Consider the following 18847-nt stretch of genomic DNA (forward strand, 5'->3'; position numbering starts at 1 on the left):
TTGTAATCTTGGATATTCAATTTTTTAAGAAGACTAGTGCTTCTATTAAAAAATGATATTGTCATTTATAAAATTTTAGACTTTTATTTTAGACATTTTACTTTTTTAGAATTTTTATTTTAAGATTATTCTCAAAATTAAAAATTTAAAAATTATTTTTTATAATTCACAAGATAAATAAATAAAATTTTATATATAAAATAATAATTTAATATTTTTAATCATCATTATCTTTTAAAATTTTATCAAATTAATATTTTGGTTATAAATCAGGATTAAATTAGATTTTATAATCCATCATTTAATGATAACAACTTTGATGAGAAATGATCAAAGTATTAAAATTAATATTAGTGATTATTTCGTACAACCAATTTACCTCAATGATTAAAGAAATTATGTTATTCTTAGAGAAATCGATTCGAGTATCAGTGACTGCAAAGGTGATTGGTGTATATTGTTAAATGATTAATAATATTGAAACAAATATTATTTTATAATCACTTAAACTTAATAAAATATTAGTGAATATTTCAAAAATAATTATAATTAGAGATAAAAATAAAATTTTAGTAACAATTAGTTAAGCTAGGATCCATTTACCTTTTATATATGTAGTGCCTATCCAAATGGAAATTATCCCAAAACGGATATCGTTCTGTCTGTGAAGCTACTCTGCGTTTTCCACATTTCAGTATGCAACTCGGTGCTCCTCGCATTAATTTATGGGAATGCCTTGATGGGTTTTGTTAGAGATTGAAAGCATGTTGATGTTGGATTTTACACATTAATGAGCACTTCAACAGTATATTTGTGTCCCAATTTAAAGCTATCCCAAACATCTTTATTCCCCGTTTCTAGGCGTAATCAACCCCCTTTTTTGGTTCGATTCAGTTGCAAAAGAAAAAAGTTTTTGATTTCGTCGCAAAAGCGGAAAACAGCAATAACAAATATTCTAGGAAAAGGAAAACAAGCTGGTGGAGAAGATTCTTTTTCGAGGATGAAGGAAATTGGCTTGGTCTCAAGGACGATGATATGGTGGAGGAAGGTGGGGATGTGTTGTCAGACTCGGAGGAGGATTTGTCAGGGGGAGGAAGTTTTGAGTCATGGAAGAGGAGGGCTGAGGCAATAGTAGAGTTGAGGGAAGCGCAAGAAGTATGAGAAATGAGGAGAGCAGAAGATGGGAGGATTGGGTTGTGGTTGTTGATGGGAATGAAGATAGGGATGATAACATGCTTGGTTCTGCAAATGACTGGGATGATAATGGGACCGGCGGTGGCGCTGGTCCTGGCCTTGGCCTTGGCGTTGGGGAGGAAAAGGAAAAGGGATTGGTTCAGTCTATCAGAGATTTGGTTCTTGGGAGTGACGATGAGGATATCTTGTACGAGGATCGTGTTTTTCGGTATGCCTCCTTCAATTCGGTAAGTTATTATCTTCGAATTAGTGTATAATAGATTTACACCTTCTGCAATTTTTAACATTTTACGTTAAAGGAATTATTAATCATTTTTAATTTATTCAAAATTCTAGATATATATCATATAATATGAAATATAATGGTCATGCATATATCTATACATTCCTTGGCCTTGGATATATATTAAAGCTTTTTCGACTACCTCTTCATTGTTTTAGTTTACTCATCAGCATTCTCCGAGTTTTAAATGTAATTGCTTGTGATTAAGTTCTAAGTACTTTTATGACCAAGGGCCTAAGATGCTCATACGTTTTTTGGGGTGACAGGCTAAGTTTTTGGCAACGCTGTTAGTTATACCTTTGGCCTTGGATTTTGTGGTTCATGACTATGTGCTTATGCCATTTTTGGACAGGTAAGAACTATGGCTCAAGTTCAAATGGTTAATCTTTCCTTTTGAATAATATATAGAAGCACAGTAAATTTTATTATCATGACTTATCCTGTGTGTCTTCTAGACAATTCCCCCTTGAAGCACTGCATCTATGCAAATCCTTCCTGTTAAACTTGGAAATAGCTCTATTGATCTGTCTATCTATCTATTGAACATCATTTTAAGGGAAGGAACAATGTCCTTGTTTAGTGAAGACAATTTCAGATTGGTGATGCAAATTAAGGATTTACAATAGTTAGATGAACCTAAAAGATAACTGTTTTAATACTTTCTTTCGCCCAAAACCCCTTTTTAATAATCATTAAAGTAAATTTTATTGATATATGCTTTTCTGGAATGGATGAAGCAATAATAAGAGGCTTTACCGTGAACAGATATGTGAAGATTGTGCCATTGGCAGCAGAGATTCTCGATGTAAGAAGAAGTCAAAAGCTTGAAATGGTTAAGCAACTACAAGTTGAAAAAGCAAGATTCCGTTTTGAGGTGGAGATAGGTAAGTCTCCACCACTTTCGGATGAAGAACTTTGGTGGGAATTGCGACATAAAGCGTAAGATCGATATTGCCTTATGTTCCTCTTTCTCCTATTCCCATATCTCATTTATTTTCTCCCTTCTACTCTCTCTCCGAACCGTAAACCTCTATTATAAGTCACTGTACAAGGCCGTTCTTTGTTTCGATCAATATTCTACTATATTTGATCTAATAACTGATGTCTGATTTGGTTATATCAATGCTGTGAAAGTAAAAGCTCTATACCAATAATTTGGTTGTAGTATGAAAAATAGAAATTTAGGGTTGAAATGATGCACAAAGTAACAGATGTTAAATAAAACTGAAGTTGTGACACTAATTAGGGCATTTAAATCAAGAGATCAGGGGTAAAAGAACCTAATCTAAATTAAATAACTCTTATAAACTCGTCTATGAAACTTCTACATAGGCTATATACCATGTATAAAGTGGTATGTGCACAGAAGTTTTCTCTATATTTTCTTGATATTTATTGACAAAGGTAGAACCTATTATAGGTTACAAATGAAGGCTAAGCTAGGAAAGTCACAAAATCAACAGTCAAATCCCTAAAAGTCAGCATCTTCTATTTGGGAATGCAATCCCTAATTTTCTGTAATCTGTTCTAATTTACTAATATTATTCTGTTCACACAAATTACTACACTCCCCCTCAAGCTGGCATGTATATATTGTATAGTCCCAGCTTGGATGGGTTCGCATCAAAGGTAACCTTTGGTAGTGCCTTGGTGAACACGTCAGCAAGCTGTCCTTTTAAAGAGAAAGTTTAATTGTAGTAGTTAACGAAGAGAGAGGGTTGTGAATCTGGGAACAAACCTTTTGCTTTTACGTTTCCTTTATAGAAACACCACGTTAACAATAAATGCGGTTATTTATTCATCAGCTTTCTCAACAACCAGGATTTCCAGCTTCCATACTCTGCAATTTAAGAATATATACACATTTTAAAGTGCTGGTTCGTTTTATAGAATTTGTCTCTTCTGGCATAGCTTTTATCCACTCTCCCTTGTGCTCATGAGACATAGCCAAGAACCAATGAACCTTATTAAACTTATGCCTTAGACACCCTCCAAACTTATCCTTGCACCTTTTGCTATTCCCCTTCACCGTCCCACAAAAAGATTGTACAAACGAACTTGTGTTCATGTGCATTTGTTTATTTTAAGCTTGTTCGCATTAGTTCGTTGTTAAGAATTTTAAATTTATATTTGTGTTCATTTAATGTGTGTTAAGATTCGTTCGTATAAATTAAATGAACTTGTGAACGTTAGATTGAATGTGTTTGCAGACAATTAAAACTTTATACATGAACAAACACAAACAAATCTGAAAACAAACCAAAATAAATAGTTTTTACCTGTTTTTATAAAATAATCAAACATAAATATTAATAATTATATTAATAAATAAAATGAAAGCACAAATAATAATATTTTATATATTAATCAGAATAAACGAGCTTTGTACGATTAATTACATGAACTTTAAACCATTCATAAGTGAGTTTATTTATGAACATAAGTGAACTGAACATGCCTTGTTCATCTTCTGTTTGCTTAATAAACAAGCCTCAAATTCTCGTTCACTTTCATTTATTTTGCTTGATAAGCAAACATCCATGAACATAAACCGAACTGTTCTTGAATTGTTCGTAGAATACTCTATTCATTTACATCCTTGGAATATTTTCTTTTACATCCAAATGATGGCAAAGTATTGCAGGGAAAAATAGGTACAGTGGTACCTTTGCACAAAAGTTTAAATTAAACTTGCAGCCCTCAATTTAGTAATAGTGAATTGTACCATTACCTCTAAACTCATAAGCGTATAGAAGAGAAGATAGAAAAGTTATCAGTATCTTGTTATTATTTTATGTTATACATTTTCTTTTGGTGCATCAATTTTATGACGCAAGGTTTTGTGATTATTTAGACTCTCTTTCTGTTTTTGGTGAAGTTTTTTTTATTGGAATTTGGGAATTCATCTTAATATTTCTTTCTAGGATGCTATACTCAAATGTTGTAGTTGTTTCCTTCATAATGATAAACGAAGCTACCTAATGCAGTGTACCTTTTGATACTTCCAATCTATTGAAGACCTTCCAACATTACTGCAATTATGTTTACATAAGAGAATGCACTTTGACTTGACATTATGTTATATATAAGAAAGCAATTCTACAATTATATCGCGAAGTTTGTATTATTAAAATTTCCCTGCAACATAATATCCTCTTGCCCTACTCTGTCAAGCTAAATTTTGCTGTCCTGTGAATAAAATTCTTCAACAGGTTAGAGTTGCGAGATGAGTTCAGATTAGAGAACCGTAGAGCATTTGCCAACATATGGTCAGATATGGTATTTGGCATTTCACTGTTCCTTATCTTACAGCTCAATCAAAGTAAGGTAAATGTCTCTTTAGAGTTTCTACATTATGGTATTCCCACATCTAATACTACTGTTTTGATTTCTTACAAATAGTTGGAATATTGTGTACACGATATAGCAATCAACTTGGGGATCCGTTATTTTTTGCCAATAAACTTAGGGTAACATTCTTTCTAAATAGGTATTTCTGCACCAACAATTATTTCCATATTATAAATAGAACTCTTTACCAACAATGGCACTTGATTAAGGCTTAATATAAAAAGAAGTGCCCAAATTATATCTCTTTTCCCATTTAGGTGCCTTAACTTTTTTTCAGTCAATCTAGGTGCCTAACGTTACAAACGTTATCATTTTAAGTGCCTCGGCCACAATGGACGTTAAAATAGTCCGTTAAATGGCATGTGTCACATTTTTAAAAATATATATATTGTAAAAAAGTTTAAAAAATACGAGAAAAGAGGTCTTGTAATAATTTTGAATTAGTTACTGAATTATAAAACTTGTGAGGGTGGTTGTATGGGTAATATTGTGCATCCATATCGTCTACGGTCTTTTTACTTTCTAGACATGGATGATTTTTAGTATAACATTCTATTCTTGGGTTTTTAGGTGTCCAAAATCCAAACTAAATAAATGTGATTCTCTCATTTTTCTTCTTCAATGCTTTGCAACCCTACCTTTTTCTATTGCACTCATTGCTAATCTCTCTTTTCTTCTTTTGGTAAATGTAGACACTCGGCTTCACCTTCCACACCTATTCTTTTTACGTTTTTCTTTCTGTTGTGCATGGATGAATTTACACTTCTTATGATGCAATTTATGTTAATATAGGAATGCAAAGGGAAATCAATGGTTCCTTCAATGGAAGGAAAGGAAAGGAAAAGATACATACTTATTAGGATAGCTAAAGGAAGTCAAAGGAACAAAAGGGATTACAACAAATAATATTTTATCTAGTTCCAGAACTCAATGTTTTATACACCTAGCTGACCAGCTAACTAGTTTAGCATTTCCGACACCAAATGCAGAATCTATGGGAATTAATTCTGTCATGTAAATACAGAATCTACAATCTCCTATACATACACAGTTTTGACCTTATCAAACTAGGTAAACTTATCATAACTAGTATCCTAAAAAGTTAGAATTCCTATCTGATACACACTATTATCCGATATACAGTTCGTTAAAACCAACAGTCAATACACGCAGTTTACCAAAACTCAAAACACTCGCACACTCTATCACATTATCTGATAAAACTTCACACCAAATTTTAGAGAACTACCATAATCATCTTTTAACTTATTAAAATCCGCAACCTTACTACAGAAACATTGATGGACACAGTCCTACATCCACCTATAAATTTATTTTCGACACTAGATTGATTTGATTCATCCTGAAACACTATTTATCTAGCAAACTTAACAGAGGTGTTACCGTGAGTAGCAAACTTTTAAGAGTAGCAATAGAACCTTGAATGACAAAGATACCGAATAAAAGCAGAAAGTTCTTTTTCATAGGATTGACACTTCCAACGTTGTTAGTTTGTTACTTAAAAGAAGCCTGGAGGATGACATTCTTGACTGGATACCCCATCTCTGTCTATCCCGGAAGCATCACATGTATGTTCCGAAATTTCAGATTCAATAATTTAGGAGCCTCGCAGATGGTCTCTTCTTAGTATCTAAAAAAGAACCTAGTAGCCAAAGGGTCCCCAGAGCTAAGACTCTCAGTAATAGGGGTCATGATATTGGTTATGCAATATTTTGTGAACTATTTGGGAATTGGTTTCTCAAAGTCAAGCTATTAGGGAACTGCCTAAACCAAATTTTATATCTGAGGCTTGTCGTTTTCATGCGGGGTTTCTTTATATAGGAAACCCCATGGACAATAAAGGCCACCTAAATACCAATAAAATCCAATACAATGAACCAAATAAATAAGCCCACAAAATCGATTTCCTAAAGTCTGGAAGACTGACTGAGGTAATTGTTGAGCATTCTATCTGTATCCACATTATGTTTACATATCATATCCAGATAAGTGATCTAATTATTTTTGTCTCTGAATAATGTTATGTCTATAGCCAGATTATTGTTCTTGCAGAAGCATGTTTGAGAATGTTTCTAACCTTTTATATGATCCTAATTTTATGTACTACTAAGTGCATATTTCTTCTAACTTTTCTCACCATTTTCTTCAGGTAGCTTTGCTGAAATTTGCAGGTTACAAAATAATAAGTAATATTTCAGATACTGGAAAGGCATTCCTCATTATACTGATTACAGACATTTTTTTAGGGTAAGGTGTTTTTATAAAAACTGCTATTGCGCTATATTTATATGTTTACGGTATTGAGTTAATGTTGAATATCACAATAGTAGCTTCTATGAGAGACAATATAATTTCGGTTTTTACATGTTTTAGATTGGTTTCGCATTTTTAAAATCTATATATGTTTAAATATATATATATATATATATATATATATATATATATATTATTGATCAATTTCCAATATTATCTAATAGACACGTCCAAATCTTAATCAGAAGAAAGCAAAGTCATGTCCCCTTTAAATATTGATTAAAATAGGAAAATCAATTTGGATATATACTAATTAATTTTCTGTTTAAAAGTTTTTCCTCCCTTCATCTTCATATACTTCTTGGTTCCAAACTCTCAACTAAAAACCAAAATACAGAAAATGATGAATTTTGTATATTTTTTCTATAGTATAGCTTATGACTTGAATATCTGCAGTTATCATTCTGAATCGGGTTGGCAGACTTTGCTAGAGATAATTGTCGAGCATTATGGACTCCAAGTTGATCAATCTGCTATAACGATTTTTGTCTGCCTGATTCCTGTTGTTATTGATGCATGTGTGAAGCTGTGGGTACGTTTTACTTGCAAAATTCTTTGCATTTATTTTTACTGATAGAAAAACATGGAATTATATTCATATTTTGCTGTTCAAACATGGAATTATATTCATATTGAAATGATTGGATACATATTTTATACAACAATTGTTAGAGTTGTGTGACCCGAAGAGTTAGTTTGCACGGGAGAGATGTTTTGACTTTTGACTGTGGATGATTTTCTCAAATCCTTTTCTTACATAGATGGAGGATAAAGGCAACAAATGTGACATCGGTAGAAACTAGAAACATAATTGCTGCATATATATGTATAGATGAACTTCATGTGCATGAACACGTGGGTTTTATATGATTAAAGATCTGTGTATGTTATTAATCTTCTCTGTTATCATGATTTGGTGCAGATGTTCAAGTTTCTTCCCAGGTTATCCCCAAGAGTTTCAAATATATTCCGGGAAATGAAACGCCACTAGTGATTCTTGTAATCTGGAGGGTTTTCCTCATGATTTGCGGGAATATTAAACAAAGTAAGATTGTAAAATGTTTTTTTTTTCCCTATTGGATTTGTCTCATTTGCACGTATCAGCTATTAGGCATCGACTTATTAATAAAATAGCTCATACTCTATTTAAAGTGATCTTATTATGTATAAATCACATTGAATGAGGTTGTTTGCATTTATTTATTGTTCTCCATGAGAATGATGGATAGAGGGTATGAAATGAGTCGGTTGATTCAGTCTATTTTTCCCCGATGAAGATGATGTATTGCAAGATCCAATAACAATCTTATCTTCATTCGGTAGCCTGCTATATGTTTATCTTATATTCATCGAAACCAAATTCCAATTTACTTTCATATGGAATTCAAATTTATGTTATTCTATATCAAGGATTTTCCTCATTTTTTTTCTTCTTTTTGTTAAATCTCTCACTGCGGTCAACCTTCTCTTGGGACTTCGGTGGGTTCTGAGAATTTTCTTCTCTATTATCTTAGTGTAATTTTTCTTACAAGTGCAGTTTGATGTCACATTGCCTGCATTTGCACGCCCAACTATCAGCCTTGATGCAACGGACATAAGTAGAGAGCAACACCATGTTTGTTCATTTGGTGAACATATCATAAATTGCACTGGGGTTGGGTAGCCTATGAGAGTGAGTTTTAGGTGGGATTGATATATAAAAGTTGTTTGAAGTACCCCAAGCACCCTTACAGGTATGCCTATTTCAAATTTTCTAATAGTCCTGCATAATATCGGTAACTCGATATGTCAAAATAAGAATTATGGAAGCTTTGTGGTTCGAAATGGGTGAACATGTTTATTATGTCATATGAAACTTTATAATGCTCATGATGCCTTTTGGTGGCCATAAGATGACATTGAAGCAAGTTGTGCACTTAAGACAAATCTTTAATATGATTTAGATCATAAAATTGCATAGAATGTAGAATGTACAAGACATGTTAAATTCCATTTTATTTTTGAATTTGATGTTTCGAATAGAATTACATGTTATAATCTAGTAAGAAATGTATTTGTATATGTTGCATTAAGTTATTCAAAGTTCATCAAAATTGTAACTCCTCAAACTCGTTCTAGACATTATGATCGAATCACCGAGATCATAATAGAAAAAAAATTGTAAAATTGTAACATTTCTTTTAAAATCATCACCGGTAATCATAGTAAGTTATCAAATGAAGAACCTCTCAAATCATCCTTCTTCTTGTCAAATAATATTGGAGGTGAGTTTGTCATTATTTCTATCTCACTCTCTATCTCGGGGTAAATCAAGCAACTTCTCACGAAACATATATGAGAACTCATTCACCGTACGGAGGTCCCTCAAATGTAGGGTATGAAACCTTTGAATCCATAACATTCACTTAAAAGGCCTCGCAACCCCGACGAAGCATCCTTTGAGCTGTAATTGCTAGAGTAATATGGAAGGAACAACTTTTCTTCTCTCTCGACACCATCCTTGACATTGTAAAAGGTTTAAGCTGTTTCACTAGACGTACAAGATTTTTTATGCTCAAATAACCAATCTATGTTCAAAGTTGCATCAACTCTAGGAATAACATCTCCATCAAATCTTAATCGATGGACCTTATCTACCCACACTTCAAAGTCCAAAGAACTGGATGCACGAACTTATGCCTCTAGATTCTTAACGAGAATACATTTTTTTTACAGATTATATATGAACAGATGTTGGAATGGGTGGACCCTCTGTCCACTAATGCATCGATATGAACTGAAATAACGAAAAGACGCTCTCTATTTCATCGATTTCCTTGTAGTCTTCATTGATCCTCGTTGTGTACTACTTAGTTGGGATATGGGCGTCGAGACTGACAGTTGATCTGGTAGGGCCTCTACTATGTTGACTATACCTGGGGCTAAAACGCCTCTTGACAGGTTCTCTATCACGAGAACCAATGGGATCGACTTGTAGAATGGAGCCAGAATGTCATCAACCGGGTCTAAGCAATCTCTAACAAGGTAATCCGACGAACGACATTCATATTAGTTTGCCCATGTTCATTACATGACATGACATACATTGATGATTTATACACACATAAGATTGTATTTAATGTACATGAATATGAGTTCCTTCCGATATTTGTCGTGATTCGCTTTGATATGGATATTAGGGGTCGTTTGGTTCACGGTATAAGATATTACCAGGGGAATGAAAACCTCATTCCCCTGTTTGGTTGGCCAGTAATCATATTCCTAATAATATTTTATTACCAACAGTAGATTTTTTGGAGTATATTACCGGGAATGTGATTACCCCTTCCCTTAGGTATTGTTGGATTACCAGCGTTTTGAACTAAAATGCCCTTAAAAAAATTCAAAAATATCCTTCTTCTGACGTTGAATAATAAAAATTCTATGAATGTTATCCAACAAATTTATCATTAAACTATTTTATATTTTAAAAAAAAATCTATAATTAAAATTTTATATGAAGTTCAGGGGTTAAAATAAAATTTTACCCTTTCATTAAACCTATTTTTCTTTTCAATTTTGTAAAAAAATTATATAAATTTTATGAATTCAAAATTTTTAAAGAAAATATATAAATTAATTATAGTAATATTATAGTAGAATTCAACTTGTTAAAAAAACAATATAATAAGGACAATTTGGTAAAATATACATTCCAATAATTTTTTATTCCTTTAACCAAACAATATAATCTTACATTCCTGCTAAACCAACCAAACACAAAATACAACATTCTCAGTAATCATATTCCCCAGTAATCTTTTATTCCCCCTTGTAATCTTACATTCCGTGAATCAAACACACCCTTAGAAAAAAATACTAAATAACGAAAACGTATGCTCATTGTAGAAACTCATGACACAACAAAAAAATTTATCACATTTTGTTGGTATCTCGCAACCAAGAACCATAATATAAAGGGACAGATGTATGTTGCCCCTCCCAGTTTTGATGGTTTAATTATATTTTAGGTCATTGATAGTTTTGAAACTATTATAATTAAGTCTTTGTCCCTCTCAAAATTTTTTGATATAAATGTTTCTATGACATAATCAATTTTAAAATTAATGGGATTAAGCCTTTACCCCCAATTTTTATGTTTTAATTACTTTTTAAGACCTTTGAATTTTAAATCTAGTGAAACTAAATCCTTCGTATCTTAATTTTTATGGTTTAATTATTTTTAAGAGCCTATTTATTTTAAATTTAAGCAATTCACCCCCTCATGATTCAATTATGAATTCGTCCTAATATATTCTAATTTTGCATTATAATTTATCATTAATATTTTCATATCGTTCTTATCATATATAGTATGTGATGAGGTTGGACATTAGTTCGGTCCACTGAGTCAGGCTCGTGGTTGCTTGCCTATAGCCTGCCCGTTCCAAGCTAAGAGTGGCTCATGGGATTAGTGCGAAGGCATAGTTCTCTTGAGTCCTAAAGCAGAAGGCACAGCGTCAGGCGGGTTTCATGGAGCACGACAATTCCTTCTCTTGGCAATGGAAGGATAACAGGGGTGATGCAATCATGGTCCAAAATGGCTCCGTGGGCCGTTCCTAATTGAACAACCACATTTTCTACAATTGTAAACCCTACAACACTAAACTATAAAACAACAAAATCAAAACCTAAACTATTTCCAACCTATCCTAAACTATATAAACTGACTCGTTTAATGAAAAAAAAAAGCCTAAATCACTCGACGGTTAAATTTTAATTCAGGAAAGAAAATCAATGGAAGACATGTTTGACTAACGCCTTTCGCTTGAGCTATCACGTATGCTAAAGACAGGTATTAATGCATCACGGTGATGGGAGGTTGTTGGGAGTTGGGGTGGGGTCGGCCGCTTTAGCCTTTACATAAGAAAAGTCATCATCGGTGATTGAAATGGAAAATCACTGGCATCCACTCACATGCCCCACCCCCCATTATCCACACAGTTTCAAACTCGCTTTCTCAATTAATATCATCCGAATCAAATGATATTGATAGTAAATTAATTGTACTCTTTGATATATCAGATTCTAACATCATGAATAACAGAAGTGTAAACGTTTAATATTAAATAATTAAATATTATTTTTAAACATATTATTCTGTACTCATCCTAGGACGTGGGACCCACCGTGCCATGTAAATTATTTGCTAACACATTCCCACGTAAATCACGGATAATGGAAAAGGATTTTAAATATCATTTGTTGCCAGGAGTAAGATTTCGAAGAGCTTCTTCCCTAACAATAACAAAGCAATAAAGGAGTAAGGAAAGAAATAGAATTACAAAGAGTAACAAAGTGCTGTTTCCCTTTGGCCGAGTTCCAGACCACTTGCATGGGATGGGATCTTTTTAAGTAAAAAAACCAACGGACTCAACTAACTTCCCGCCAGAGAAGTTAATAATCCAACTAAAAAGAGGCACATATAGAAGAGAGGAGACAGCACTAGGGTTTGAATGATACGAAAGGAACAGGGGTAGAAAAATCAAAAACCATAAGAAAAGGGTGTTTTCTCCCTCTTACTCTTAGGGACAATTGGCGTTTTTACCAGGGCCGCCATAATAAAAGTAATGGCCCCAATCCCCGTTGCTCCCTGTTTGTACATCATAGCAGTTTGATTGTTCTGTAAAGGTGCCAAGCCCTTTGGGAGCCTTGAGATTGTTGGAGTCATCAACAACTTGTATGTTCCGGAAATAACTAGATTTGCCGAATCCTTCCTCAGGGAAACGCCCGCTGCCCATTTGAGTGGAAGTGTGATGACCATCTGGTTCCGAATTCACAACTTCACCTCCCCACTCGATCATCGAAGCACTGTCTGCCAAGTAGGAGAATAAGAAGGAAGGCCAATAACCAACACGTAGTCTTTACCAAACTGCATCCACCAATGCCCTTCCTTGGGATCCTACAAAACAGTTTCTCACACAGTTAAATTTTTAGGCCACCATCATCATAACATTGATATTTTGATGCACACTATTGGCAAAACCGTTTTTGTCAAAAACCAAAAACAAGGGCGTTGAAAGGCCCATGCAATTCTCATCTCCTGCAAACATGTGCCAGAAAGATGATGCAAAAGATGTCAGAATCTCTGACTCTGATGTTTCTTCTGATCTAACCCACAATAATATATCAAGAGGCACTGTTTTGGCTGGCTGGTACTCAAAGAACACAACAATGCATTTAATCGGGTACAGTTAGCTAGCTTCTTTCGGAAAGGACAATTTTCATTCATGCTCACATTCATAGTTGGCAGCATCAATCCATCTTTTCTGACTATTTTTAAAAAAAATCATAACAATGAACTATCATCAGTGTTCAGAATCTTAATAAGTGAACCTTGTCGCTTTTTTTACCTTCCATACAAGTATACCGATATCATATTGAGAATTCCGATAAGCAGAAACAGGAGATATGCTCGCTCCCATTGCTATTGCACTGTTAATTTGAATGAAACCAGAACATAGGAGATTGTAGCAGCCTGTGGCTTGATATGCATCACTCTGCAAAACATTAACCATGAGAAATGGTACAAGGAAATCCTAATACATATTTAGAAATATGATACTAAGGATAATTAAAGGTGAAAAAACTGTAAATTGTAGACTTACAGTCCAGTAGGTGAAAAGTCTTGTATTGTTGTCACCATAGAGGTCTGGGCTAACCTGTTTACATTGACATGCGTGTACTTGTAACTTTTATAAAATTAAAATGAAAAACTGGAACATAAAAATTGAAAGCAGGTAGAACATTTGTTTAAAGCAAAACAATTACAGCAATTACCTGCCAACCAGCTTCATGCTATTAAGATCTTCACCAAAAGAACCTCCAAGAATCCACAGCTGCGATAAGCTGAACTCATTTGGCTGCTGTATTTTCGGTTCCCAAACATTTATGGTCGCTTTAGCACCATAATACTTATCCCCTTCCACATACGCTATTGCATGCTAATTGCCCCCAACGAGACAAACATGCAATGAGAATACAAAAGATAACAAACATGAATGAGTTAAATTGTTGGTGAAAAAAGGATCCTTTCTATTACCTGATGGCCACTTTCATTGGTGAGATCGGGATCTGCAGACCTGGGCTGAGGAATGGCCCTATGCCTCTTCTTACCATATCTTTTAACTGAGCTTGCCCTCAAAACATCTTCTTCCTTGGTTCTTCTGATGGGAATTGTTCCTTGGGGACATTTACCATTCATATGCCACAACTGAGTTATGGGATTTGAGCGTTGTTTGGGTTTCTCATTGTCAGTGTTAGAGACCTTGTTCTCGTCAAAAAGACCTTCCGGGTGGTAACTAGGCCTCATCTGATGCACCAAAACAAAAATAAAATTCAAACCTTCCAAATACCAACTACATGGAACTGCTGACCACTGTACAACAATGGAAAAAACAGCCGAAGAACGAACCTGAATTTTGTGGTCTTTGAGAAAAGGATGATCAAAAGCCGGCTGATGGGTGATGTGAACACAGTCTATAATATCCCCATCTGGGCTCTGTATATCACCATTCAAAACAAAACTACGCAATTATCAACATATATTGTACTATTACAAATCATTTACACGAAATAGTTTGATAAATTAACACATTGTCTATTCTACACTAATTTAAAAGGATAAATGGTAGCTCCAAAAAAATCATTTTCACGGAAAAGCTAACAGCCCATCTGTATTTATTTGCCGGTTGGTTGCTATCAAAATAGCTTAAGAAATGAATAAACCAAGGATGGTCTGACAAGATTAACACAAAATTACTTTTATAAATCCAAAGTACTTAAAAAAACCGCGCAGAAGGTTAGATCAAAACAGAAAGGAGCATTTCCTTGAGTGATTTAGGGGTCATTTTCAAAAAGGCTTCGAACCGAACCAACAAAAATGGAAGAAAAGCTCGGCTCACCTGGATGGTTTTAACAGCCGGTTTGTTCAAGCGGTTCAAGTGGTTTTGGACTTGAAGCTTCTGTCTCGACACACTTAGTCTAGCTGCGGAAGATAGCGAAATCAAACTCAGCATCCAGAAAATAACTAGCAGCACTCCTTTTCTTGCCTTCTCTCTGCTAAAATGCACATCCTCCATTTTGTTGTTTATTGCTAAAAACCCAAGCTTTTTTTCCTCTGTATGGTTTAATGTTTGCATATCCTACGCACCCCTGGTGCAATGTGGGGAGGTTAGATTAGAAGCAGCGGTTTCCAGACCCAGAACCATAAACCAAAAGCAGTGCGGGGGGAAAGAGATAAATGAACCCTTAAAAGACCCTTAAACTTTGAAGAAGTGGCTGTCCCCCCTTCCACTATAATCCAAATTAAATTAATTTCTTTTTCTTTGCACTTTCTTTCTCAACTTTTTTCTCTCACTCCGCCAACTCGTGATTTCTCTCTCTCTAAAAAACAATGAACATTTTTAAAAAGTAGTACTATGACTTTCTTTTATCGTCTTTTTCTTTTTTGAATAATCAGTACTATATTTGATTTTTTTCCTAATATATATTTCAATTAGTACTATGATTTTAATAAAAATATTTGATTTATAAAATATAAGATTTCTTTTTATGATAATATTATTAGAGCGCAATATAACTTTAAAAGTTTAGTACCTTTTTATTTGATATTTTAGCATGAATATAATATTACAGTGTTTAGTTAGAAGAATATAAAAAATTAACTAATCCTATTCTCATATGTAAAGGGATGAAGGGGAGGTAACGTAGTAGGCTGCCCCCAACGCCAGGTTGAGAACAACTTCCGTAGAAGACCTCCAGCAGTTAGAATTATGAATTGCCCACCGTGATACTCGATCCCAAGACCACAAGGTTAAGAGCTTTGCGCCATAGTTAGAAGAATATAAGATTACTTGAATACATATTTGATCAAATTATTCTTTGTGATATACGTTCTTTGTAATAAGTTAAATTTTAAAATTAAACTAAAAATATTTGAATGAAAATTAATAGAAAAATGTTAATTGTTACACTATCTAATTTTTGAGAAAAATACATTTAACATATAATTAATATAATTAGTATATTTTTAAATAATCTTCACAAATATCATATTTATTTATATAAGATATAATATAATGTAAAAATAATATTATGGTATCGAGTGGACAAAAATATTATTTTTCAATATATAAAATCTATTTTTAATAACTCAAAGTTAGATATTTATTTGAAATAATTATTTTTACAATAATATCATTTTCCACCAAGTAAAGTCATAAATAATTAATGTATGAAATATCAAAAATATAAAATAATTTTAGTTACTCAAATTTATTAATATTTTACTTAATCATTCTTTTTGTATATTATTATTATGTTTATAATTTTGAGTAAAACACGAATAATAAGAATTTAAAATGATCTATATGAAAATAACTTATTATTTTATGTGTATTTTTGTCTAAAATTATAAGAATTGTACAATACTTAAGAATTTAGAGCTAATAATATTATCATAATTTTAATCAAAAAGTGTTATTCTTGATAATAATGTATTACATGATAATGATTTTTCCCCTAATTAAACAGTCTTTAAAGAGTTTTTATATATGAGCTTGCTACTTAGTTTATAATTTGTTATAATACTTTTTTTCATTTTTTATAATAATTTTATTTACATATTTTTTCTCAATAAATTTAGTATATTTTAATTTAAGTGGTTACTTTTTTAAAATTTATTTTTTGTGTTAAATATTTTATTAATAAAAGTTATAAAAATGTACTTTGAAATATTGTGGTTATCGAAATAATCTGAAAACCTGAGAGCGCTTTATTGAAAATATATTTTAAAATTTGACTTTAGCAGCCACTGTCCCAAACAGTGTGGTTATCTCTTACTAAACCTTTTTTTTTAATATTATTTAATATGAAAACGGGAGAGCACTAACTTTGATTCTCCCAAGATGAAAATTCTCTGTATATATATTTTTGGGTAAACTATATAAATAGTCTCCAAACTTTTATGGATCATGCATTTTGGTCACCCAACTTTTAATAGTTGCAATACAACCATCAAACTTACAATCATTTTCAATAAGGTCCCCGTCGTACTCTCCCGTAGGGATGAGCGTTCGATCGAGTCGATTAGAGTCAAAAAATTTCTAGTTAATGAGTCATATTTTATAACTTGGAGTTAACTTAAATTTTTTTTGAGCTGAGTCGAGTCAAATTTTCTAGTTTCTATTTAAATTTATGTATAAATATTTATAATATCATGACATCATTTGATTCTTATTTAAATGATATTTTATAATCATACAATATATATATATATATATATATATATATATATTTCATATGTGATTTACATATATCATACAAAATCGATGGACTTGACTCAAGTTTTAACTCAAAATTGAAAATCAATCTACTAATTAGTAAAAAATTTGAGTTATTCGAGTTGTATTTTACAACTTGATTTGAACTTTAAATTTTTTTCGAGTCAACTCGAGTTTATGAATTTACAACTCGAAGTCAATTCGAGTAGAATTTTTTCAAGTCGATTCGAGTCGATAAAATAGATTTTTTGATTCGAATCGAGTTTGGCTCACTCCTACTCACCCGTTAGGTTTTGCTCACGAGACACTTAACTGTCGTTGACCCCCATTTTCATTCTTCTTATTTTCCTTATTCTCATCCGCCTTCTTCTTCTTCGCCTATACGGAGAAAGGGCGATGACGAGGAGCCACAACCGACTAGGTATTGTTCAGAATGGTTTGAAGACTTCAACGGTGGTGGCGGTGTGGCAAACTGACTACCATATTGGCCGAAAATCAATCAAAATAGAAAATGGATTTGGGATTTTTCAACGAGATTCAGAGTCCTCTCCACGGCAAACGGAGGTGAGTATCAGTGAGTGGCTAGCGAGGTTTTAGCCGGAATGGGGCGGCGCTCCTATTGGTATCGGCGGTGATGATCACCCATGACTGATGAAGGAGATCGAGGATAGGTGTTCGAATGATTTTCTCGTAATTTGGGACAAACGGTGGACAATGAGTATGAATTGGGGGTCGGGGTGTGATCGGGAAGCGACGTCAATGACGATGGTGATAGCAGTGTGACCCACCGCTGACCGAATGTAGGATGAACGGGAGAAGAAGAAGAAAACGAATAAGAAGGGAGGGGAGGGGATTAACAGCAGTTAAGTGCCACGCCAGCAAATAGTTATGACAGTGACCATAATGCAAACGATTAAAAGTTGGGTGAACAAAATGTAAGCGCCCCTAAAAGTTAGATGATTGTATTGCAATTTCAAAAGTTGGGTGACCAAAATGTAATCATCCTAAAAGCTTGGGGACTAATTATATACTTTACCCTATATTTTTTGGAAAAATTATTTTAGTATTTCTCTCCCATGACCTTATTTTAGTAATATTTATAGTTTTAGGGGACGAAAATTTTGTGGGAAAGTGGTGAAAAATTGATGAAGTAATTGGACATAGACAATTTTCAAAGGTTTACTGTAGGCACATGTGCTCCGTTTGTCGCTTGTAAAGGGGTGACGGGTACCCAATTGTCCATATTCTCAGCCTTTGTCTCTCTATTTACACTCGTATGCGATAGACTCAACGTGACCTTGTATCTAAATTTAATTTTCTTTTAACTAATAAAATTAATTTATTTTATTAAATAAAAATAAAA

The 18847-nt window shown here is 33.2% G+C and overlaps 1 protein-coding gene and 1 pseudogene across 1 annotated transcript; one reads left to right on the plus strand and one right to left on the minus strand.

Annotated features, from left to right (window-relative positions):
* Nucleotides 1-867: 867 nt before the first annotated feature.
* LOC120219088 (chloroplast envelope membrane protein) lies at nt 868-8235 on the plus strand (the record flags this gene model as incomplete). The annotated part of the gene is given in 8 exon segments (XM_039215937.1): nt 868-1153; nt 1156-1421; nt 1744-1829; nt 2243-2416; nt 4690-4804; nt 6999-7096; nt 7559-7694; nt 8085-8235. Coding segments are annotated over 8 exon segments (1230 nt in total), but the record flags the coding sequence as incomplete, so codon positions are not given.
* A 4489-nt stretch (nt 8236-12724) lies between these two features.
* Nucleotides 12725-15459, minus strand: LOC120219086 (annotated as a pseudogene).
* Nucleotides 15460-18847: the final 3388 nt, after the last annotated feature.

The sequence above is a fragment of the Hibiscus syriacus genome, unplaced genomic scaffold (genome assembly GCF_006381635.1).
Source record: "Hibiscus syriacus cultivar Baekdansim isolate YM2019G1 unplaced genomic scaffold, ASM638163v2 tig00110204_pilon, whole genome shotgun sequence".
In the NCBI taxonomy this organism is placed as follows: domain Eukaryota; kingdom Viridiplantae; phylum Streptophyta; class Magnoliopsida; order Malvales; family Malvaceae; genus Hibiscus; species Hibiscus syriacus.